Genomic DNA, 27255 nt, shown 5'->3' on the forward strand with positions numbered 1-27255 from the left:
GTACACTTTCAAAACTATTTAAAATCTTTTGGATTAGGTGTTGAAACATAAAATAAAGAATGAGATTAAAATTTGTATGGATTATTTTCCATTTAGTTGTTATAATTTGCATGTGGATTCACTTTTTGGCTCTCATACTCATGTCCTCCATACATAACTGGCTCATGGTCATTGCATACATATCACATACTCATTTATTACTAATACTGTTTTGAAATTTCAGAGTATCATGCATGGTCAATGCAAAGTCATAATTAATGTCAGGGAAATATGAGGGGCGTTTGAAAAGTCCATGCAAAAATAAACACTACATATGTGTTTGGGGTAAATCTTTTTTTATTTTTCGACATAGTCTCCTTTTAGACTTATACAGTTTGGCCATTGCTGTTCTAATTTGTTGATCCCTTCCAAATAATAGGAATTGTCCAAGTCTGCAAGATAGCTATTAGTTGCTGCAATCACCTCCTCATTTGAATAAAATCTTTGTCCTGTCAGCCATTTCTTCAAATTGGGGAACAAATAGTAGTCCGAGGGAGCCAGGTCTGGAGAATATGGTGGGATGTGAAATGAGTTGGAATCCTATTTCCATTAATTTTGCAACCACAGTTGCTGAGGTGTGTATTGGTGCATTGTCGTGATGGAAAAGGACTTTCCTGCGGTTGAATCGCCGGCATTTTTCTTGCAGCTCAGTTTTCAAACGGTCCAATAACAATGAATAATATGCACTTGTAATAGTTTTACCCTTTTCCAGATAGTCGATGAGAATTATCCCTTGTGAATCCCAAAAGACAGTCGCTATAACCTTTCCGGCTGAAGGAATGGTCTTCACCTTTTTTGGTGCAGATTCTCCCTTGGTAACACATTGTTTAAGTTGTTGCTTGGTCTCAGGAGTATAGTAATGTGTCCATGTTTCATCCACAGTGACAAAACAATGTTTAAAGTCCTGCGGATTCTTCCTGAACAGCTGCAAACCATCCTTGCAACACTTCACACGATTCCAATTTTGGTCAAGCGTGAGCAATTGCGGAACCCATCTTGCGGATAGCTTTCTCATGTCCAAATGTTTTTGCAAAATATTATGTACCCATTCATTTGAGATGCCAGCAGCATTAGAAATCTCACACACATTAACTCTTCTGTCATCCGTCACCATATCATGGATTTTATCAATGATTTCTGGAGTCGTAACCTCCACAGAGCATCCAGAATGTTCAGCATCGAAGGTGCAGAGTCACTGTAATGTTTATGAAGATTCTCGTTAGTCTCCTGAGGTCTTTTGCCTTTCATAAAGTAATGTTTAATCACCACATGAAATTCTTTTTCATCCATGTTTTAACAATCACTCGACTTTCTTGATTCACACGAATGCTGACCACAAAGAAATAGACCAATACTGCTGAAACTTGGTGTGCATTCTTTCCAAAGATGCTACTAACTAAACATGACCTTGGTGGCATCTCTCAGACTTTGCATGGACTTTTCAAACGCCCATCATAATTGTTTAAAGAATGTGGAGTGTGCATGCTTACAGGTACTGCAGCTGCATTAATGGACATGGTCTCCAACTTCAATTGATTTAAAGAGACTCATAATATTTACAGTGCACAAAATTACAATGCTCATTTGATTGTAATAGAGACTTGTTGACAGTACTGAGAACATAAATAATAAGCCATGACAAAGTGAAACATGGATATGCATAGAAATTTAATAAGTTTGTGAGTGAATGCCTACAAATCTGCCTTCATATTCTACCAGCAGCCATCCACTCATTACTGTAAGCATTCTGAAATTTATAATGAATATTAGTCATGGAAACTCCATCTTTTGAAAGTGACTCTATCCCAATAGATTGTCAAAACTGTATGTTACTGGAGCTTTTTCTGACAATAGTTATTTTACGTCTGTTTTGTACATTGGAAGCTAAGTAGATTGTCAGAAATTGTGATAACCCATAACCTCCTTCCTAAGAAGCTTGAGTAACTACACACACACACACACACACACACACACACACACACACACACACACACACACACACAGGGTGTACATATTTACAAATAAAAGGAGTGAGTAGAGGACAAATGAAACAAGAAAATAATCCTGAAAAATATACAGTAGGTCGAAAAACCAATGGTTTCCCTGACACAATGTATGCACAAGTACAGTCATGCCAGTGTTACAACACTGTTCATGTCTAAGGCTATGTTTATGCTGTAGCTTTGTTGCTGACCCATCACCGTTTGTTAGTTGAGTTCATTACTTTCAATGCTGTGAAGTGAAGAGTGACCTTAAAGCAACCAATCACAGGTCAAGTTTCAGGCCATACTAATGTTATATGAGCAGTGAAACTTCAGTATAAACATGGCCTTCTGTTCCAGGCAACAGTTCTCACAATCAGCAGCAAACACAGTGGTCACAGGTAACATTTGAAGTAGTTGCTATGGCTCTGCACCTATTTTCAAATGAAGATATGGCTGACATCCATGTCATGTACAACTGTGCAAATTGCAGTGCACAGGAGGCAACAGGATTGTATCACAAAGTGGATCCTCAAAGGAGATAACCAGACAGCAGAGTGTTCACTAGGTCTCATCAGCATCTCCACGAAACTGGCTCATTAAAATCCAATGTGCAACATGCTGGTAGATCAAGAACAATGCGACACTATGACTAGAGGAACATTTATGACAAGAAGTGAATACAGTGCTGGGCACAAGTACCGAAAGGATTTCTGCAACAGAATGCATTTCACCCTCCACTGTATGATGGATGTTGCAGAAGGGCCGACTGAACCTATATCATGTACAAATAGTGCAACAAATGACTGCACCTGAATTCCCACACAGGGTTTCCTTCCTCCATTTGGTATTTATGCAATGTGAGAATGGTCCAGTGCATGTGTTATTAACAGAGAAAGCATGCTTCACCCAAGACTCTATTGTGAACATCCACAACACACATGTTTTTGGTTTATGAGAATCCACATGTTACCTTTCAGGTGGCATATGAGTGGAGATTTTCCATTAATATTTAGGCAGGTGTCATTGGTGATTGATTGACAGGTCATATTTCCTATCTGACTGATTTATGGATGGTGTGCACCTTCATTTCCCACAACACATCCTAATTGATGATTTTAAAATTTTCCTTATGGTGAAAGGCTGCATATGTTGTACAGAAATAATGGTGCACTGGCACACTCTCATGGGGCTGTTCCAACATACGTAGCATAAGTCTTCAACAACAAGTGTATCAGTTGTGGCTTGCGAATACCATGGCCTCCCAGGCCACATGACCTGAATTTGTTGGATTTCTTTTTTTTTTGTGTATAGAGCTAATTACAAGCTGATATATATGGATAGGTTGCTACTCACTACATAGTGCAGATGTTTAATTGCTGACAGGCACAACATAAAGACTGCTAAATAAGTAAACTTTCAGCCAAATGCCTTCTTCTGAATTAGACAACATACACATACACATTCAAGCAAATATGGAACTCAGACACAAATGACAACTGTCTCTGGATGCTGAAGTACTGTCATTATTCATCCTGACTATTTATCCAATGAAGTTAATGTGACTGCTGCCTATGTTCTACATCAATGTGCGTTAACCACTTACAGATGGCAGGTGGTAGCACAATCAGTGAAAGGTACATAAAGAGTATTGGGGAGACACAGAAAAGAATGCAATCATTATCAAAATGTAGAAACAGAGTGATTTATCTGAGGTCCAAAAGAGCATGGTCATTGACTTTCGGGACAAGGATGGAAGCATTTCTGAAATGGCTAACTTTGTAAGCTGTTTGAATGCTGGTGTGGTTAAAGTATATTGTACTTGCCAAAATGGCCTTTTCCAAAACTGGTGCTGAGGTACAAAGCATAGCTGACAAGGGCGAACAACAGCTGTGGTAATGTGTATGAGCAAATAGACTTGCAACTGTTGAGCAATTGACCACCCAGGTGAACCAAGGAGCTACCACTAGTGTCTCCTCAATGACCTTTCAGCAAATATTGCTGTGTATGAACCTCTGCAGCAGGCACCTTGTTCACGCACCCGTGCTGGCTGCTGTTCATTGGTGACAAAGGCTGGAATTTCCATGCCAGTACTTCAACTGGACATCCACTGAAGGGTGACAGGTTTGCCTTTTCAGATGAATGACATTTTATGTTCCATTGGCATGAAGTATCTGAAAGCAAACACCTTCTAACAATTGATGGAAGGGTCCAGGCCACAGGAGGAGCATTATGGTCAGGGGAATGTTTTCGTGGCATTGCCTTGGTGAGCTTATGATTCTGGAAGGCACAATGGATCAACACAAATATTCATACATCCTTGGGGACCACATACACCCCTACATGCTCTGAGTTTTTCCTCTGTATAATAGCATCTACCAGCAGGACAATGCAACATGGCACACAACTCACAGTGTATGTGCATGGTTTGAAGATGAGTTTATCATACTACCCTGTCCACCATACCCCCTCCAGATTTAAACACAATGGAGAATTTGTGGGACCATCTCTATTGGGCTGTTCATTCCATGTATCCTCAGTCATGAAACCTGGTGCAGCTGGCCATGACCCTGGAGTCAGGATGGCTATACATCCCAGTCAGCACCTTCCAGACCCTCACTGCTTTTCTTCCTGGGTGTCTTCACTGCAAAAGGTGGTTATTCAGGCTTTTGGCAGGTGCTCTCATTTCTGTGACCATACCGTGTGTGTGTGTGTGTGTGTGTGTGTGTGTGTGTGTGTGCATGTGATTATTGTGTCATCATTTTTCTTTTTTTCTTTTAATAGTTTTATTTTTTCAAAGTCACTTCTGTGATTTTCTTTAATCTCACAATTTTTTGTTTCTGTTAATTTTATATCCTTTAATTTGCTCATGATGTTTAGCTAATATGTAAGTCTTGCATCACCTGAACTTAATAGAACTTTCATAATGAGTGAACCTACAATAAAAATACTTTGCCATTTACAGTATTTGACCATTTTATGTTTGCTGTATTAGGTTCTAAAATTTTCAGTTCTTGTTTAAGAAAAATTAAAAGCTTGCAACTTTCTGATTGTGTTTCATAATCTAAACAAGAGAAATTTTAATGTTCTAATGCTTATCAATTATAACTGGTAGCATTCAGCTGTATTTCTGTTCTACAAATATGGTCAAACGGTACCAATTATAATTCTGAAGACATAACAACCATTGCCTCCAATCCGTAATGGATAATATTGAACATAATGCTTAAATTCAACTAAAATATCCTGTCATGAGCTATCTTATCTTGAGAGACTAAGGAAGCACCTACAACAAACTCATGCCATCTATGTTGCTATTAATATATTCCAGAAACCAACAGGTGAAGCTGAATAGCTAATAAAGATTAAACAACTTTAAACAATAAGGATTATGTCAGACAATGATATCATCTCTGCAGCTATTAAGTCCATAATTACTAGTCCACCTTTCTATTAGCTATAACTAAATGTGCTGCCAGATTGTAAATATAGTTTATTAATAATGAAATGTAAGAGTTTTGCTTTTAATAAATATAACAATGTATTTTTTATTCATAAAACTAACTGAGGTATGGTATTATTTGAAATGAATATGGGTCAGACATAATTTTTTTTTAAACCAGTCATTGGGTTATGCATTTCAAAGAAATTTCATATGTTTTGTGTTGACACAAAATTTGTTACATTTCTCTGAATGTTAATTATGCCAGAAAGAAGTGACTTTTTAGTGGGATTTCTTATATGCCTTCATAAATATTGTAATACAATGATCAGCCAATGTTATCAGAAGAAAATTGTAAAAATTAATCCAATAGCAAAGGGTACTGGCCTTGTTAGTGGGAAAAATCAGTGTCAGCCAAGTGAAAAAAAGAAAAATAAATAGCTATATTCAGTTACTTTCAAGGAAGAAATACTTATTGAATTTCCAGTTTTGATCTGCTGCACCTGGCTATACTTTTTGTACGATCACTTCAAAGCATCCTATTTCTATTGCATCTAATATTTTACCATTCATTCAAGAGCAGGTGAATTCATGAAACTCTCATAAGCCTAAAAATTTTGAGTTTGGCTGTTTCTTAGATGTATTTATACAAAAAACAAAATTTTCCACCACTACTTACATGATAACTTTCACAAAAAAATCATTTACTTGAAAAATGAGACCTCACACATGAAGAAACTCAATGGAGAAAAGAAGTATAGGTAGACACATTATATTTAAGAGTAAATTTTCATTTTCTCATAGGGTGGAATAAAAGCAGTGGTATGGACAGACTGTTTTCAAGTATTTGTCCTCTTCATCTCCATGATAGCAGTTCTTACAAAAGGAACAATGGATATTGGTGGACCAGAAGTAGTGTGGATGAGAAATGCAAAAGCTGGTAGAACAGAGTTCTTCAAGTAAGTTACCAATGGTTTGTCAGATTATGTCACTATTTCTTAATATATCTTGCAATGATTACCACTAATTTTCATCTACTCATGAATTTCACACAAGGTCATTGTTTCAGTTGGAATTATGATCCTACAGAGAGATACACAGTTTGGTCATGTTTGATTGGAGCAGGATTTCTGCACAACACAGTTTATGGTGCGAATCAGTTGCAAGTTCAGAGGTATCTCACTGTCAGAACTGTCAATAAAGCTAGACAGTAAGTATATGAGCACTGCCAGCAGTGTCCTTCACTTGTTGTTTTATTACAATTTACCATAGTTGTTTTTACTTATTTTGTATATACCTACTCCTGTACTTTTATGTAATACATATGCACCAGCATGTTATGTTCTTTAGCACTGTATCTATCTGATTTCATCCTGTATAATTATTTATCTTAAACTATGTGCAGCATGCACTTCACTGACTGTATGTAAGATGTTACACCTGTGTGCTGGGCTGGGACTAAACAATCTGAGCAGATCTCATAAACTTACTTAGAGCTAAATAAATAAAAAATAAATAAAGCTACAATTTACCACTGAACTTCTTTCCTCCCTCTTTCGAACTTTGTAGAGTCTTTACCAAAGTGTTGTGAAAATAAGAACCCAGTGTGCACTGTTCCATTTTAGATCTTTGATATGTTTACTTCATTATTTTGTTACTTTGAATAAAATACTTTATGCTATTCATAAACTTTCCTGAAACTTAGTCTGAAATTTGCAGGTTCATTTATAATTCATGTCATACATATTTTTAGTTCATATCACATATTTCAACAGTCAATTAACGGGCATGTTGATTGTAAAATACTATTTAAAATTAAACATAAGATGCTTAAAATCCCTTAGCAATAACTCGTTGTTTGTTATAAAGGAGCATTATATGTGCATGTGGAGAAAGGAGAGATGAATGACGTTGTTTCTACATTCAAAAACTGATATCTGTATACAGACCAGATGTTATTCACTGCTACATATAAGCTAACCTAAACTAAAGAGAAAGAATTAATGTTTCCATCTTTAATATTGTTAATGCATAATTGATGTATTTTGATTTGGTGCAGTGTGTACTAGTATTCAGCATATCACCACATCTTAAACTAAACTTTAGCGCCATCAGTGAATGCAGACAGACATCTGATGATTGGCCCCTCAATAAGTCCACTCTCTTAAGGTAGCAAAGTGCCTCATCACCAGACAAAACACATCAGCTGCCTCAAGGTCACACTACACCTAGTGCATAACCATGCACTAACAGTGAATATAAGTGAATGAATATTTTTTTTTTTTTAATAAGGAATTGGTAAAGGAGATAAGGAATTTTTATTGTCTATAATACAACAAATAATCACCTGTAATCTTTATTTTACAGTTGTTGTTGCCTACTTTCACTCAAATGAACAAATGCTCATCTGCATTCAGCTTCTTCTTTCTTATTGTGGACAAATTAAATGGCTTGTCTGGAACCAAGGTACCATAGGGAACCTTCGCTAGTAGTCCAGTACTCTCCGCTATACTCCAAGTCTTCCAAGCAAGAATGTCTGCATCAGGGAAAGCTTAAAGGCCACTGTAGTCTGCATGGTTCCCCCATATACAACAGCCAAGGTCAATCATGTACTGCCCCCAAAGACAGCACTAACATCACATATGAACTGCATTCTCAGTCCACGAAAGACATTTGGACCACCAATAAGCTGCTACTTATTGAATTGGCCAGCAAGATCAATATCTATTGCTTTCAAAGACTTTTACACAGGAACACTGCACCACCAGTGGTGATGATAACTATGTTGCACAGGCATTAATCTTCTTTTCATACTATTTCATTTAAAGATTTACTAATCAAAACTATTTCTGTGCGGTCAAGATTTTGTGAAACGCATTGTAATAGAGTTATCTAAGTTCATAACCTAAGTTCCATAACTACCATAAATCTTTGTGAATTTTATACTTTCGGCAGGAATTTCATAATTTTAACATAATAAACTGATGTTCCACTATTTCATGATAACATGTGGTTACTGATAAACATCATGACATCCGAGGCTACGCTTATTGTGAATCTTCTGTCGTTTAAGTTTTCAATTAAATGTTGTCTCCACCTCAGCCAACAGCCTTGTCACAGCGGTAACACCATTTCTTGTCAGATCACCAAAGTTAAGTGCTGTCAGACTTAGCTAGCATTTGGATAGGTCACTGTCCAGTTCTGCCAAGTGCTGTTGACAAGCATGGTGCACTCAGTCTTAGTGAGGTCAACTGACGAGCTACTTGATTGAGAAGTAGTGGCACTGGTCAATAAAACTGATAATGGCCGGGAGAGTGGTGTGCTGACCACATGCCCCCTCTGTATCTGAATCTGGTGATGCCTACAGGCTCAGGATGACATGGTGGCCAGTCAGTACTGTTGAGCATTTAAGGCCTGTTGAGATGGTGTTTTTTTTTTGTGTGTTTTCTGCACCTCATCTTTCCTTTACTTAATGAATTGGCTTTGTAAAACGATATTCATGAGTGCACACATTCCTATGTTCCACTATTTGCACTGTAATATGATCACGATGGAAAGGAGTAAGCATTACTAGTAAAGCAATTAGTTATGGGACATCTTACACACTAGTTGAATGCAATGTGTGTCCTGGTGCTGTTTTGCAAGAAGCACCAATAATACACTGTAGATGATTTTAGAAGTATTACTCAAAATTGCTGATTGCAACTGTTTGCAAATGTACTGCTTGTGTTATGTTTCAGTACTTATGATGGAGGTGATGGTTCAGTAATTTAAGATACTTATAGATTGTATAACTTCGGCAGCTGTTTGGAGCATGCATCAGCAATACAATTTGGTCATCAGCAAAGAGTAATATTATCGAATAATTTCTTTTGTTGCAGACATCATATCCAAACCTAGTCACCACAAGTAAAGGTCGTATATATAAAGACCTAATTTATTCACCCATTGCCTCAGCATGTCATCCATATAAATATAAATAAGAATCTGTAACAAGCTGAATTCTTGTCTCACTTCCAAATTTATCTGGATCTTAGATTTTCTGTTTCCTGCAGTGGTGATTTCTGATCCTTGGTACATACTTTCTACTACCTTTATTACATGTATTCCTTTTTTGTTTATTATCTTCCATAGCTTTTCTCTGTTTACTTTACTGAAAGCTTTCATATTATCTATGAATAATAAATGTGTCTCTCTGTTGAACTCTCCATGTTTCCCAATGATTTGCCTCATCATTTGATAGTTCTCTTGATTGAAAATTCATTTTGGTGCAGTAAAAGAGTTTCATTGTCTTCCTTATTTAAAGTAATAACCAACTCCAACTCCTTATTCCTACACTTTGAAGTATGCAGCTGCTAATGGGACTATGTTTACAATTATCTCACTGATGTCACTCAAAGTGCAATTTACTAATTTCAGAACATCTGTTGCTGAATGCCTGTCATCAAGTCATTCAATTTTGTTTTATCCACATGAGTGTCATTTGCTAAAAATGTATTTCCTAAACTTCATGGCCATTATTTATCTGGTGTTGTCACCAAGTAAGTTCTTAAAATACATTGATCTCATTTCTTTAATGAAACTGACTCAGAAGTTTTCATTTCTTAAAGATTGTATTATATCTACCATAAGGTCAAAGTTAAAAAAAAAAAACTCTTTTTCATCACTATTTCAATGTGGTTTGCATTACACTGAGGTTTGCCGATTTTGTGCCCAGCAAAAAGTATAAACTTATCATGCCAGGGATAAAGCTATAGCTGTTACCTGAGTAGAATCCATCTGCTTTAATATCTTTAAATAAAGCCAATGTGTAATACTTTATTTATGAAACAATGGTTAATGAATTCTTTAATTAATAAGTAAATTTTAATTTTCTTATTTTTAACCTATTCTGTCATGCAGACAGTTATTAAATCTAGTTCATCACCTGTAGTGAATAGTTACATTTGCATACATATTTCTCACTGACAAAAAAGTTAAGCACCAAAATCATACAAAACTGAGGAGTTTGTAAAATCACATCAGATAGACTTAAGAGTTAACAATATGGACTGTTCCATGTTACAATAGTTGGATGTGCCATGCCACCAGATCTGGAGGCACAATTTAATTGTGGTTCATAAGCACGTATAGCTCAACTATCCTCCTTTGAATAAACTGACCCACTGATCATTCTAGATGTTAAAATTATGACAGCTCTAATAATTTCCATGTTCTTTCATAGTATGCAAATGTTCCAAGTGATATGCAAACTGGACCACTCATTCCTGGTGTTTAACTTTTTTTCAGTGAGCTAATATATTTGTGGAGGGCACATGGCATATTTCTCTGCAGACGCCCTGTTGTAAAACTGGTGCATATCAATATTAGATTGCAACAGAAGTATAGTTCTTGACCTGATGTATCAAAATCAGTTGCAACCATATACTGAACTGCAGGAAAATAGGTGTGGATTATATTACAGTAAGTTGCACACTCATTTGTGCGTAAAATGATGTGGCAAAAATTTCATTTTGTCATTCCTGCTATGAAATATGTTTCAGTTTAAATAAATAATAAACATTTATATGTTCCAGAATGATGTGGATAAATGTAGTTGGTTGGACAGCCATTGTTTTCCTGACAGTGTATGCAGGGATGCTAATATTTGCAAGGTACCATGATTGTGATCCTATTACATCACAGGTGAATATTGTTTATCAGTATGTCCTTCAGTTAAGTCACTAATATCTCAGACATCTTAGATCAAAATACTGAGTATGACAGTATATACACTCCTGGAAATTGAAATAAGAACACCGTGAATTTATTGTCCCAGGAAGGGGAAACTTTACTGACACATTCCTGGGGTCAGATACATCACATGATCACACTGACAGAACCACAGGCACATAGACACAGGCAACAGAGCATGCACAATGTCGGCACTAGTACAGTGTATATCCACCTTTCGCAGCAATGCAGGCTGCTATTCTCCCATGGAGACGATCGTAGAGATGCTGGATGTAGTCCTGTGGAACGGCTTGCCATGCCATTTCCACCTGGCACCTCAGTTGGACCAGCGTTCGTGCTGGACGTGCAGACCGCGTGAGACGACGCTTCATCCAGTCCCAAACATGCTCAATGGGGGACAGATCTGGAGATCTTGCTGGCCAGGGTAGTTGACTTACACCTTCTAGAGCACGTTGGGTGGCACGGGATACATGCGGACGTGCATTGTCCTGTTGGACCAGCAAGTTCCCTTGCCGGTCTAGGAATGGTAGAACGATGGGTTCGATGACGGTTTGGATGTACCGTGCACTATTCAGTGTCCCCTCGACGATCACCAGTGGTGTACGGCCAGTGTAGGAGATCGCTCCCCACACCATGATGCCGGGTGTTGGCCCTGTGTGCCTTGGTCGTATGCAGTCCTGATTGTGGCGCTCACCTGCACGGCGCCAAACACGCATACGACCATAATTGGCACCAAGGCAGAAGCGACTCTCATCGCTGAAGACGACACGTCTCCATTCGTCCCTCCATTTACACCTGTCGCGACACCACTGGAGGCGGGCTGCATGATGTTGGGGCGTGAGCGGAAGACGGCCTAACGGTGTGCGGGACCGTAGCCCAGCTTCATGGAGACGGTTGCGAATGGTCCTCGCCGATACCCCAGGAGCAACAGTGTCCCTAATTTGCCGGGAAGTGGCGGTGCGGTCCCCTACAGACTGCGTAGGATCCTACGGTCTTGGCGTGCATCCGTGCGTCACTGCGGTCCGGTCCCAGGTCGACGGGCACGTGCACCTTCCGCCGACCACTGGCGACAACATCGATGTACTGTGGAGACCTCACGCCCCACGTGTTGAGCAATTCAGCGGTACGTCCTCCCGGCCTCCCGCATGCCCACTATACGCCCTCGCTCAAAGTCCGTCAACTGCACATACGGTTCACGTCCACGCTGTCGCGGCATGCTACCAGTGTTAAAGACTGCGATGGAGCTCCGTATGCCACGGCAAACTGGCTGACACTGACGGCGGCGGTGCACAAATGCTGCGCAGCTAGCGCCATTCGACGGCCAACACCGCGGTTCCTGGTGTGTCCGCTGTGCCGTGCGTGTGATCATTGCTTGTACAGCCCTCTCGCAGTGTCCGGAGCAAGTATGGTGGGTCTGACACACCAGTGTCAATGTGTTCTTTTTTCCATTTCCAGGAGTGTATATTTACATTGTCACATGGCAACCATTCATATTTCACCCATAGATTCTAGATGGGAAAAACAATTATCTGTATCATTGTGCAAGTGCCCTAATTCTCTACTTTTATCATTCCTGTGCAAGGTGACCATAATTAAAGTTTCAGTTTCAAAATGCTGTGGAAACAGAACCACTGCCCAGAATGACATCAAATCTCAACAGAATATTATTGAGGCAGGGGGGGGGGGAGGGGGGATGTTGTGGTGAAAAGTAGAATTTAACAAAAATTTGAGCAATAGGTAGCACTGTAAGCATCAGAATATGCACAACAACAGCCATGCAACACATAGCTGTTCCTCAGTTTGTACCTGATACACTCAGCATGACTGTCTCCATGAAGGCTTACACTCTGGTGGCAGAGCAGTTTTACAAGAACAGTGACCATGTGCCAGCAGTCCTGCAGAGGTTCCAGACACTCAAGGGTAAGAAAAAGGGCATTGTTCTGATGTCTGCTAAGGGTATACAAGAAATGATTACAAAATTTGAAAAGACTGATTCTTTTGCAGTGCAATGTGGCAGCCATAATTTGACTCAATATCTGTTGAAGATGTGGCCAAGCATTACATGTTGAATTCCACAAACGTTGCACCTGTGAGCATGGCACATAAAATCCAATGAAACAGCATGCATTGCTATCCATACAAAATCTTCCCATCTTCAGGCATTGTGTGCTGCTGTTCTGCCAGAAAGATAAGCATTCGCTCTGGAATTTCTTGCTCACACGAAAGCAGACAATGAATGGCCATGGAACATTCTGTGGACAGAAAAAGCCCATTTCCATCTCCAATGACATGTCAGTACACATAATTGCAGAAAATGAGCAACAGAAAATCTGCACACTCATCAGCCGATAGCACTTCATTCTGCAAAGGTGACTTTATGGTGCAGGTTGATGGTATTGTTTATGGTAGGGCTGCAAATTTTTTTTAAGGAAATGAGAAATTAGTCCTTTGTGTCATGTTACCTGTACCATCACTGGTAAATGCTATGAGTCTTTTGCATACCACTGTCATTCCAACCCTTCAACAGTATGGATGTGTGGGTAGGATCATTTTTATGCAAGATGCTGCAGAGGTATTTTGGAAATGCTAGAATTATCAGCGATAATTTCCCTACAACCTGGCCATCCAGCTCACCTCATCGTAGTCTGTGTGACTTCTGGGTGTGGAATTGTCTAAAAGATGTTGGTTCAGTGCTCCAATTACAAATGGAGCTGAACTGAAGCACACATTGTACAATACATTTTGAACAAGACCCAAGACTCTCCCATCTGTTGTGGAATATGCTGTTTTTTTATTTCTATTTGTGACAGGAAACAGAGGACAGTATACTGAACACACCTTGCACCAGTCTCAGAACAATTATAAACCAATGTCATTTTGGTTTTATGTGGTGTTTGGCCTCAGGACAAATAAAAACTGACGTTTTTCATCTGGTGTGCTATGACCCTTTCATAGTGGATGGGCTTACATAACTAACAGTGCCACAACTGTTGACTGCAAAACTTGTGTAGTCATGCACATTGAACAGCACAGGTGTTACAATGTGCAGCCCAAAACAAAGCTGTTGTTTTTAGCCAACCTCATTTAATTACTTAAATAGAGTTGCTTATGGCACTATCTATCAATAAAATTTTTGTTAATTTTTTTCCCATGATGTTTCCCCCTGCATCAATAGTATGTTGTTCAAATTTGACGCCATTCTGAGCAGTGGTTCTCTTTCTACAGCATTTTGAAACTGGAACATTAATTATAAAAGTGACACGGTTCATTCTATTGGGAACATTTGTGGCCAGAAACTTTATTTATTCCAAGTAGCAAGCGGTACAACAATCAGTCACAAATAATATTTATTCCATATCTAGGTTCTGGTCACTTTGTGGCCATCTTCAGTTCTAAAAAGACATATGAAGAACCACTTACAACAAGATAACATGCATGCCTCATTAAATGTACAGTTTTTTAGGCTTTAAATGTGAGACAGTCATAAGGTTCATACCTGTAAATGTAAGTTAAAACATTAAAACCACTTATATATGCACATAGTACCAACTGGAGTATTCATGTCAAAGATTGACCTCACACTGAGGCCACTGTTTAAATTACATCACAGTTGCAACAGTGCACTAGTTTTGTGCGCACGTATGAGAATGCTCCATCCATGCAAGGAGGGAAGGCATATGGACCTGTTGGAGGAGTTTGAAATCTTTTTCCATCAGGCATCATCTCACAGGACACTGCTTAATGAGCATGAGACCACAAGAAGCTCCCAGTTTTCGGAACTGTTTAAAAGTCATTGGAATTTGGCTACTATGGGCTGATCCCAACATGACTTCCTGCTCTTAAAGTTAAAAACAGTAATAATAAAAGGTAAAACAAAACACAATAAGAGCACATTTAAAACATGATACCGAAACGTAGCACTTTCCCGGCACAAAAACTGGAATAACCTGCCCTGGCATAGGGAGTCTGTTGTTGAAGAGGAAAAGGTTGTTCATTATGGAGGGTAGGGATGTGACGGTATAATATTGGAGGAGTGAAGTGTAGTATTAATGGGGTAGGAAAGGCTGTTAGGAAGGAAGAGTGGGTGGAGTGGAGGGGGTATTGGTGAGGCTAAAATTTGATGGGGAATGAGAGATAGGGAGCACTGATCTGAAATGAAGCCCTACATATTTCCTACATTTTTGCATGACTTAATTTTACTAGTTTTGACACCAAACAGTGCAAATTATAAAGTTTTTTTGTGTGAAACTTATGAGAAAGGTCATTTAAAACCGAAAGATGTATGGTCCTTTTGATATACCACTGCTGGTACAATGCCTTATAACATCACTTCTGTCTGTTCAACTCCTCCAGTTGTCCTCAGTATGTAACACAATTTAATAAAAAAATTATTAATGTAAGAATTCTGAACAACATCTTTCATATTTTTTAAACTATGTTCAGTAAAGCATACAGCAACAACTGATGCCACTGCTTAGTTCACGCAGTTGCCACCATATGTAAATGTAAGACATTAGTCAATCTTTTTATTTGCAACCACATGATTTGCTCTATGTACATAAGTTTTTGAAAAGTATAAAGTAATAAATAAAATGATAAAACATATCAATTTTGTCAACACATCACACATGTAAAACTGTAAATCAGTATGACATACACTGAAGCCAGTTATATCTGTAAACAGCAGTCTCAATGTGAAATCAGCCTTTAATGTGACTATTCCAGTTGGAACTATGTGCATATATATGTGGTCTGAATGTTTTGACTTACATTTACTGTAAGATAGGAGTGGGTGAGTGATTCTCTGCTGGATGTTGACAATGAAATGGGTGAAGAAGGAAACCAATTCAGTTGATAGAACACTTTACTGATGAACATGAATATACATGGTTCAACACCTCTGAAACAGACAGACTGCAGGTGATGCAAAGTGATCCTCAGGCTTCAGCACACTGGTATGTGTGTCCCAATGCAGGCGTTTCCCGTCAGCGATTGCAGTGTCCCAGTTACTACATCATGATAGCACGTGGCAGCTGGTGGCTGCAGTGTGGCAGTGCAGCAGCAAGGTGGTGCCCATGTACAGAGGCGGAGTCAGTGTCATGGTTTTAGTGACTACCAACACAGGCTGTGAGTCATTGGACGGTTCAGCTGTGACGACTTTGTGATGGGATGGTCCTGGTGATGCAAATTCCATTTCCATACGGTGGCAGCTGTGGAAGACCCCCTGTACTGGGACTGCATCAAAACATCTGGAATGGGATTGATGGCCTGGTGTGGCGTAGTTGGTTAATCAGTCAATCATGTGACAGTAGTCTGCATGACACCCCTCATGTGGAAGTGCCAGTTGCAGGTGCCCATTTGCTGACATCAGTGAGCTGGCAGGGCATTGGCTGGTAACTGCGGTCTGGCTTTGGCTGCTGGTTGTTGTTCCAGCTGGCAGTGTTTGGGGCATTACATTTCCTCCCTTCTTAGCTTAACCCAGTCCTCTGGATTCCTATTTTGTTAGTCTTACTGTAACAGGACACTTTCACATCTATCAATGTTTCTTCATTTTTGAATAAGACTTTGGTGTGTGTCCCTTTTTGTTTTATTTTACACTAAATATAGTATCTCACTCCTAAAATGCTTAAGCACTGAATTTCTGTATCCCTCTTTGTTTTTCCCCTCTTTTTTCTTCCACAATTTACTATTGTTCACTGTGGTTGAGTCACTTATTCACTGGTACCAGCATGTCTGTTGTGGACCCACAGGTTGATGGAAGGTAGGGGCAGGATTTGCAACTCTGTGTTAGTTGCCAGCTTCTTGAAACAGAGTATACTTGCGTGACTTAGGTACTGGGTGTACTTGATTTTTGGGGCAAATAGTGACTTGCCTAGCTCATCACTACAGTGACTCCACAGTGGAGAGTAGTATTTTCTCATATGCCTTATCATCTTAACTGACTGTCTGCCTGCTTATCTGGGTGGTAACGTGCTTGCCTCCCAAGCACTGGGCCCGGATTCAATTCTCAGCTGGGTTGGAGATTTTCTCCACTTGGGGACTGAGTGTTGTGTTGTCCTCATCATCATTTCATCCTCATCACTGGCCGCAAGTCCCCCAATGTGGCACCTAATGAAATAAGACCTGCACTTGGCGGCCGAACATTACATTTGTCTATGTTAAGGGTCAGTTGCCACTCCCTGCACCAAATACCTATCCGCTGCAGATCTTCCTGCATTTCGCTACAATTTTCTAATGCTGCAACTTCTCTGTATACTACAGCATCATCCGCAAAAAGCCGCATGGAACTTCTGACACTATCTACTAGGTCATTTATATATATTGTGAAATGCAATGGTCCCATAACACTCCCCTGTGGCACGCCAGAGGTTACTTTAACGTCTGTGGACGTCTCTCCATTGATAACAACATGCTGTGTTCTGTTTGCTAAAAACTCTTCAATCCAGCCACACAGCTGGTCTGATATTCCGTAGGCTCTTACTTTGTTTATCAGGCGACAGTGCGGAACTGTATTGAACACCTTCCGGAAGTCAAGGAAAATAGCATCTACCTGGGAGCCTGTATCTAATATTTTCTGGGTCTCATGAACAAATAAAGCGAATTGGGTCTCACATGATCGCTGTTTCTGGAATCCATGTTGATTCCTACAGAGTAGATTCTGGGTTTCCAAAAACGACATGATACTCGAGCAAAAAACATGTTCTAAAATTCTACAACAGATCAACGTCAGAAATATAGGTCTATAGTTCTGCGCATCTGCTCGACGACCCTTCTTGAAGACTGGGACTACCTGTGCTCTTTTCCAATCATTTGGAACCTTCCGTTCCTCTAGAGACTCACGGTACACGGCTGTTAGAAGGGAGGCAAGTTCTTTTGCGTACTCTGTGTAGAATCGAATTGGTATCCTGTCAGGTCCAGTGGACTTTCCTCTGTTGAGTGATTCTAGTTGCTTTTCTATTCCTTGGACACTTATTTTGATGTCAGCCATTTTTTTGTTTGTGCGAGGATTTAGAGAAGGAACTGCAGTGTGGTCTTCTTCTGTGAAACAGCTTTGGAAAAAGGTGTTTAGTATTTCAGCTTTACGTGTGTCATCCTCTGTTTCAATGCCATCATCATCATCCCAGAGTGTCTGGATATGCTGTTTCGAGCCACTTACTGATTTAATGTAAGGCCAGAACTGTCAAGTCAGTATATAGAATTTTACTTTCTAATTCACTGAATGCTTCACGCATAGCCCTCCTTACGCTAACTGTGACATTGTTTAGCTTCTGTTTGTCTGAGAGGTTTTGGCTGCGTTTAAACTTGGAATGAAGCTCTCTTTGCTTTCGCAGTAGTTTCCTAACTTTGTTGTTGTACCACGGTGGGTTTTTCCTGTCCCTCACAGTTTTTCTCAGCACGTACCTGTCTAAAACGCATTTTACGATTGCCTTGAACTTTTTCCATAAACACTCAACATTGTCAGTGTCGGAACAGAAATTTTCATTTTGATCTGTTAGGCAGTCTGAAATCTGCCTTCTATTACTCTTGCCTAACAGATAAACCTTCCTCCCTTTTTTTATATTTCTATTAACTTCCATATTCAGGGATGCTGCAATGGCCTTACGATTCCCTGTTCTGCACATACAGAGTCAAAAACTTCAGGTCTGTTTGTTATCAGTAGGTCCAAGATGTTATCTCCATGAGTCGGTTCTCTGTTTAATTGCTCGAGGTAATTTTCGGATAGTGCACTCAGTATAATGTCACTCGATGCTCTGTCCCTACCACCTGTCCTAAACATCTGAGTGCCCCAGTCAATATCTGGTAAATTGAAATCTCCACCTAAGACTATAACATGCTGAGAAAATTTATGTGAAATGTATTCCAAATTTTCTCTCAGTTGTTCTGCCACTAATGCTGCTGAGTCGGGAGGTCGGTAAAAGGAGCCAATTATTAACCTAGCTCAGTTGTTGAGTGTAACCTCCACCCATAATAATTCATAGGAACTATCCACTTCTACTTCACTACAGGATAAACTACTACTAACAGCGATAAACACGCCACCACCGGTTGCATGCAATCTATCCTTTCTAAACACCGTTTGTGCCTTTGTAAAAATTTCGGCAGAATTTATCTCTGGCTTCAGCCAGCTTTCTGTACCTATAATGATTTCAGCTTTGGTGCTTTCTACCAGTGCTTGAAGTTCTGGTACTTTATCAATGCAGCTTCGACAGTTTACAATTACAATACCGATTGCTGCTTGGCCCCCGCATGTCCTGACTTTGCCCCACACCCTTTGAGGCTGTTGCCCTTTCTGTACTTGCCTGAGGCCATCTAACCTAAAAAACCGCCCAGTCCACGCCACACATTCCCTGCTACCCATGTAGCCACTTGCTGCATGTAGTGGACTCCTGACCTATCCAGCAGAACCCGAAACCCCACCACCCTATGGCGCAAGTCGAGGAATCTGCAGCCCACACGGTCGCAGAACCGTCTCAGCCTCTGATTCAGACCCTCCACTCAGATCAGTACCAAAGGTCCGCAGTCAGTCCTGTCGACAATGCTGCAGATGGTGAGCTCTGCTTTCATCCCTCTAGCGAGACTGGCAGTCTTCACCAAATCAGATAGCCGCCGGAAGCCAGAGAGGATTTCCTCTGATCCATAGCGACACACACCATTGGTGCCGACATGAGTGACTACCTGCAGATGGGTGCACCCTGTACCCTTCATGGCATCCGGAAGGACCCTTTCCACATCTGGAATGACTCCCCCCGGTATGCACATGTAGTGCACATTGGTTTTCTTCCCCTCTCTTGCTGCCATATCCCTAAGGGCCCTCATTACATGCCTGACATTGGAGCTCCCAACTACCAGTAAGCCCACCCTCTGCGACCGCCCAGATCTTGCAGACTGAGGGGCAACCTCTGGAACAGGACAAGCAGCCATGTCCGGCCGAAGATTGGTATCAGCCTGAGACAGAGCCTGAAACCGGTTCGTCAGACAAACTGGAGAGGCCTTCCGTTCAGCCCTCTGGAATGTCTTTCGCCCCCTGCCACACCATGAGACAACCTCCCACTCTACCACAGGTGAGGGATCAGCCTCAATGTGGGCAGTATCCCGGGCAACCACAGTCGTAGTCCAATCGGGGGATGCGTGGGACAAACTGGCCATCCCCGACAAACCCCTATCCGGACCCCCACAGTGATGCCCATTGGCAACAGCCTCAAGCTGTTTGACCGAAGCCAACACTGCCTGAAGCTGGGAGCGAAGGAATGCCAACTCAGCCTGCATCCAAACACAGCAGTTGCAGTCCCTATCCATGCTAAAAACTGTTGTGCAAAGAAGGTCTGAACTAATCTGCAGAGAGCACAAACAAATCGACACAAAATTTAAACGGTTATTAAAATGCAAGATTGCCTAGTAAATCCAGTAATGCTGCTACTTGCGCACTGCTGACACACTGCTTGGTGGCGGAAGGAGACTACGCGATTTTACGCTATTCAGATACTAAAATGCAATGCTACAACTCTCAAATAATACTCAAATATAATAATTTATGACTTAAACAACGCAAGTACCAAAAACACACAAAGAAATTAAGAATTAAACTATGTAACAAACAAGTGAGCTAGGAGTATACGACTTTCTGCTGGCAGCTGCTTATCCAACGGCGGCAGGGAGCACCAATAAAGTCGTGAGCAGAGGCTGCTTCCTCCCCTGGAGTAGGTTGACATAATTCAAAAAGTGTGGGCATTTGTGTACCAAGAGTAACCTTATAGAGCAATAGACCCATGTTTTCTTGGAGTTTTGAATTGACTATCCACTTCTGATACCAATATTGTAATATGAGTTTACTGCAGGGTACGAGTGGGTAAGTAGTTCTCTGCTGCAGGTTGGCGATTGAGTGAGCAAAGAAGGCAGCCAGTCAGTTGACAGAATACTTTAATGATGAAAACTGAACAGGCATAGTTCAGCACATCTGAAACAGACAGATTTCAGGCAATGGAAGGTGATCCTCAGACCCCAGCACAGTAGTGCAGGTGTGCTGACACAGGCCTTTCCCTTGGATGGTTCTGGTGGTCTGGCTACCACAACATGCTGGCAGATGGTAGTTGATGGCTGTGGAGTTGTGGTGCAGCAGTGAGATGATGTCCCTGTTGCTGGGTAGGATACTCAGACAGCAATCGTTCATTTGTGGTCCAGCGGAGACAGTGTCATAGACACAGTGACAACTGACACAGACTGTGCATCATCAGACAGCTTAGCTATGATGACTTGCTGACAGGTTGGTTCTGGTGGTTTAAATTCCATTTCCAGGTGCTGACAGTTGTGGAAGGCCCTCTGTATTGAGGCTGCATTGAAACATCTGAAGCATGGTCAATGGCCTGTTGTGGCATAATCTTGTAGGTTGGTTGGTCATGTGATGAGAGTCCACATGATGTCCCTCATGTGGAAGCACCAGCTGTGGAATCCATGTCTGATGATGCTGCTGAGCTGGCAGTGCATTGGATGGTAGCCGTGACTTGATTTTGGTTGCTGGGCTGAAGTCTTAAATGTTAATGTTTGAGCTGTTACACTATTTTATGACTGACTCACATTTAAATCTTATGCAACTGTACATTAATAAGGCATATATGTTACTTTATTGTAACTTTTTCTTCATATTTCCTTTTAACACTGAAGATGGACACAGAGTGACCAGATGATGATCTTGTACAGTCCTCTATTGGATTTTTGAGTATCTGTATAATTTTGTAATGCTAAATAAATGCAGTGATGTGCCAAACATTATGATCACTTGCTTAACTGTGTGTCTGTAATGCAACACAGAAGTAATTATACATGGTAAAGATTCAACAAGTCATTGGTATGTTTCTGGAAGTATGTGGCACCAGATATTTTTGCACAGGACACACAATTCCTGTCAATTATGGTCTGGTAATTTGTGGGCATGTGGCTGGCACCTGATAACACCCAACATGTGTTCCATTGCATTCAGATCAGGTGAATATGGTGGCCAAAATATAAACATGAATTCACTATTGTGCACCTTAAACCACTGTAGCAGGATTATGACCTTGTGACATGGGCAATTATCATGCTGGAAGATACCATCAACATCAGGCAAGACATGCAACATGAAGGAATGTGGGTGGTCTGCAGTAATGTTCATGTAGTCCACAGCTGCCTTGGAACCCTTGATCATTACCACAGGTCCTATGGAAACATAGCTGAATGTCCCTCAAAGCACATACTACCTCTACCAGCCTACATCTTTGGCAGGGTGTGTTTTAAGCAGCCGTTCACCTGGATGACATCTTGTGTGGATATGGCTTCTGAAGAGGTGTAACAATAAATGTGATTTGTCTGACCAGGTGACATGTTTTCATTTATCCCTAAACCAGTCTCAATGATCCCAGGCCCACTGCAAAAGTAACTGATGATGCCACTGGATAAACAAGGGGATACGTAGTGGTCATTTGCTGCAAAGCATATGTGCAGTAGCATGCACTGAATGGCTATGATGAGGTGTGAACATCCAGCTGATTGTCACCTACTCACAATTTTACTGTCTCTCAACCACTTTTCATAGATGCTCACAACAGCAGAATGTGAACAACCAATTATCTTCACCATTTTGATATGCTCATACCCAGGTAAAGGGTGGTGAAAATCTATAGTTTGTCAAAGTTGCTTATGACAATGGATTTCCCCATTTGTAGTTAATATCATTGCCAGAACAGTTCCCCATTCATTTCTGCCCTGCCTATATACAGGATGATTATAATTAAAGTTAATTTTTCAAACCGCTGTAGAAATAACACCACTAGTCAGAATGACATCAAATTGCAACAGAATATTATCAGAGAAGGGGGAAAACGTATGGCAGAAGAAAAATAAATACTTACAAAACGTAGCAATAGATGGCACTGTAAGCATCATAATTTACTGTTAGTTACGTAAGCCCATCCACCCAGGCAAGGTCACATCACACGGGATGGGGAAAAATTGGTTTTTAATTGTCCGAAGCCAAAAACCGCATAAAAAGCATCACTCACATTGGTTTTTAATCATCCTGAGGCCAGAAACTGCATAAAAAGCGTCAATCAAAATCAAATTGGATTATTAAATTTCGTATGACTGGCGCAAAACATGTTCAATATGCTGTCCACTATTTTCTGCAACAATTTTAAATTGAGAAACAGCATGTTCCACAACTGATCTAAGTGCTTCTGGGGTCACTTTCAGAATGTGTTGCACAATGTGTGCCTTCAATGTAGTTAAGTTTGAAGTTGGAACACTGAACACAACATCTTTCAGATATCCCCACAGCCTGAAGTCACACAGATTAAGATCAGGTGATCAGAACCGCCAGGCTGTAGGGAAATGGCGGCTGATAATTCTAGCATTTCCGAAATGATGCTTCATTAACTGCTTAACTGGATTTGCAATGTACAGAGGTGTGCCATCTTGTACAAATATGATCCCATCCACACTATTGGAGAGCTGGAATGACGTGGTTGCGCAAAAGACACTAATAGTGCTTACCAGTGGCAGTACAGGTAACAGGACCAGAAGCATTTGTCTCTTTGAAAAAATATGGCCCTATGGTAAATTCTGCTGTAAACCTGCACAACACAGTAATCTTTTAAGGATGAAGTGGTACTGGTTGAGTTGCTTGTGGATTTTCCATTGCCCATATTTGACAATTCTGCGTATTGTCATACCCTGTCAGATGGAAGTGGGCTTCATCTGTCCACAAAATCTTCCATGGACAATCATTGCCCACTTCCATGCAAGCAAGAAATTCTAAAGCAAAGGTCTCTCTTGCTGGCAGGTCAACAGTAAGCTACTCATGCACATGGGTGATTTCAAATGGATAGCAAAGAAGGATATTTCATAAGAATTTACGAATTGTGCTCATGGGTATGTCCAATGCTTGGTCAATTCTCCATGCACTACATGTTTGCACACCATCACTCATCTCCTCCTGCAATGCTGTGGCCGCTGCTTCCACTGATGTCAAATCAATTTGTTTCCTCCCTCTACCAGGTTGCACATCAAAAGAACTGGTCTTTTCGAGTTTCCGAATCATTTTCTCCAGACCCACAGCAGTCACTGGACCAAAGCCTTTTCTCAAACCATTCAATGTCTGGAAATTCTGCAGAGCAACATATGTGCAGTCATCATTCTTGTAATACAGCTTTACTTGCAGAGTGCAATCCTGCATTGAGATAGTCATGCCGAATGTCACAGATGTGAAAGGAGGAAAAGCCATGTACCTGGTGTGTTTATACCAACTTCAATGAGTCATATGGGGGTGTTTTCATTTACATAGTCTGACACATACAGCGTCATCTATTGATCAATTTTCACACCACTTTTTTTTCTTATACCATATGTTTCCACATATCCCAATAATATTCCATGGCAATTTGATGTCATTCTGACCAGTGGCGTTATTTCTACAATATTTTGAAAGTTTAATGTTAATTATAATCATCCTGTATATTGCTTACCACACCACGAGCTCACAAAACCAACAGGTGTCATTTAATTTCATAGTGGCCTGTGGTCATAATGTTTTGGCTCATCCATGTAAATCTAACACAAATTATTTAGGGCTTTTATGAATTTCTTCTCTTTTGTCAATTATTCATATTTTATAGCTGTTCCAGGCATATGAGCAGCGTTCAATAATGTGCCACATTAATGTGGATCTACACTTTCACATAATCATAATCTGGCATTTTACTTCTCCATTGTGGTGGTCTTATCCCTATATGTTGTTTCAGTGTAGACATTCTATCAATTAGCAAAGTGTTTGTTTATTTTGTTAATAACACTTGACTTAGTTACCTTATCAAAAGCACTAAGTGATCACATAAGTCTTCATATCAATGTAGTTAAAATATAAATGAAAATATGAGACTGAAAATAACACATTATTGAACACTGAATCAAACTGAAAGCCAAGCTCTTTCTTTCCTCTGTTTTCTCTTTAAACACAGATGGTGAAGAAACCAGATCAGCTTTTTCCTCTTTATATAATGGACACCTTGAGTGACTATCCAGGATTTCCTGGTGTTTTTGTTGCTGGGATATTTAGTGCTGGACTGAGGTAAGCAGAGCTCTAGCTTGTACATCTTTATTTGCTGTGTACTTACTTCATGATATATATCAAAATGATCATAACATGTGGGCTTTCACAGGTGGCGTCTTCATCAATTAAAACTTATGGGCTAAGAGGTCACAGTCAAACAGTAGAAATTCTTCCTCCTGACGTTCAATGATATGTCAAAATGGGTTATGAAATGCAGCCAGAGAATTGTGTCAAGTTCTACAAAAATTCTCTCATGAGGAAGTTATTTTTCTTAGCATTCAACAGAACAATAAATAAATATGTAAATTACACTGAGGTGACAGAGGTCATGGGATACATCCTAATATTACGATGGACCTCCTTTTGCCCGGTGTACTGCAGCATCTTGATGTGAACTGAAGTCAACAAGTTGCTGCAAGTCACTTGCTGCAATACTGAGCCATGCTGCCTCTAAAGTCACCCGCAATTTTGAAAGTGTTGCCTGTGTAGGTCTTTTGCATGAACTGACCTCTTGATTACATCCCATAAATGTTCAATGGGATTCATCTTGGGAAATCTGTGTGGCCAGACCATTCACCTGAATTGTACAGAATGTTCTTCAAACAAGTCACAAAGAATTGTGGTCTGGCATCATGACACATTCTCATCCATAAAAATTCCATTGTTGTTTGGGAACATAAAGTCCCTAAATGGCTGCAAATGATCTTCACATAGCTGAACATAATTATCTACAGTCAACGATCAGTTCAGTTGGACTAGAGGACACAGTCCATTCCATGTAAACATAACCCACACGATTATGTAGGCACCATCAGCTTGCACATTGCCTTGTTGACAACTTGGGTTCCATGGTTACATGGGTCCTGCAGCACACTCAGACCCTACCATCTGCTCTTACCAACTAAAACTGGGACTCCTCTGCCCAGGTCATGTGTTTACAATCATGAAAGGTCCAAATGATATGGTCACAAGCCTAGGATAGACACTGCAGGTGATGTTGTGCTATTAGCAAAGGCATTCGTATTGGCCATCTGCTGCCATAGCCCGTTAATGTGAAATTTTGCCACACTGTGCAAACAGATACATTTGTTCTACATCCCATATTGATATCTGTGGTTATTTGATGCAGTGTTACTTGTCTGTTAGCTCTGACAACTCTACGCAAATGCCGCTCTTCTACAACTGTGTTATCCACAGTGAGAGGTAATGGCTGAAAGTTGCTATTCTTAGCACTCTCTTGACACTGTGGATCTCAGAATACTGAACTCACTAACAATTTCGAAAATGAAATGTCAGAGGCATCTAGTTTGAACTAGCATTCACTTTCAAAGTCTGTTAATTCCTGTTGTTCAGCTGTAATCACATCGGAAATGTTTTCACATCAATCACCTGAGTATAACTGACAGCTCCTGCCTGCTCTTTTATATATTGTGTATGTGACACATTTTTCACCTCAGTGCATACCAGAATGTAAAATTTCTTGGTTTAAGGGGAGATGGAAGGCAATTTTTATCCCTATTCTGCCAATGCTATTTTACCCTTTGAATAGGTACACTTTTCATGGGAACTATAAGTGATAAAACAATGAAATTTGTACTGCATATATATAACATATATGCCTCAATTTACAAGTAAAATGAACATAATACCTCTTATGATTTTGAAGGAAAAAATTATTCTTTCACTAGTAAAATTTAACTTTTTTTGTACATTAATTATTATAAAACAGTTTCTGATTTTTTGGTGATTCTCAATTTACTTGTAATAACTTACTACCATCTGCAGTACAAATTGACCAAATATCATGTTTATAACCCCATTAGTTTATCATATAATGGTACCTGAAAGTAAAAAAATGTAGTTTTCAGAAGAATCCATTTTAAGTTTAATATTGCAATTCTAGTATATTTATTGATGAGAATTACTTACCACTAATATTTTCCTGCACCATACTGAGCATCATCTGAATCATACTGATC

The 27255-nt window shown here is 40.1% G+C and overlaps 1 protein-coding gene across 1 annotated transcript in view; it reads left to right on the forward strand.

Moving 5' to 3' along the window:
* The window catches only part of LOC124721935 (sodium-coupled monocarboxylate transporter 1-like), a 243272-nt gene that overhangs the window by 190493 nt on the left and 25524 nt on the right, over window positions 1-27255 (forward strand). The window contains exons 7-10 of the mRNA XM_047247093.1: window positions 6268-6422; window positions 6533-6673; window positions 11040-11148; window positions 25185-25294. Of these exons, the coding sequence (XP_047103049.1) occupies window positions 6268-6422; window positions 6533-6673; window positions 11040-11148; window positions 25185-25294 (515 nt within the window). The remainder of the gene's footprint in view (window positions 1-6267; window positions 6423-6532; window positions 6674-11039; window positions 11149-25184; window positions 25295-27255) is intronic.

This window comes from Schistocerca piceifrons, chromosome X (genome assembly GCF_021461385.2).
Source record: "Schistocerca piceifrons isolate TAMUIC-IGC-003096 chromosome X, iqSchPice1.1, whole genome shotgun sequence".
Classification (NCBI taxonomy): Eukaryota; Metazoa; Arthropoda; class Insecta; order Orthoptera; family Acrididae; genus Schistocerca; species Schistocerca piceifrons.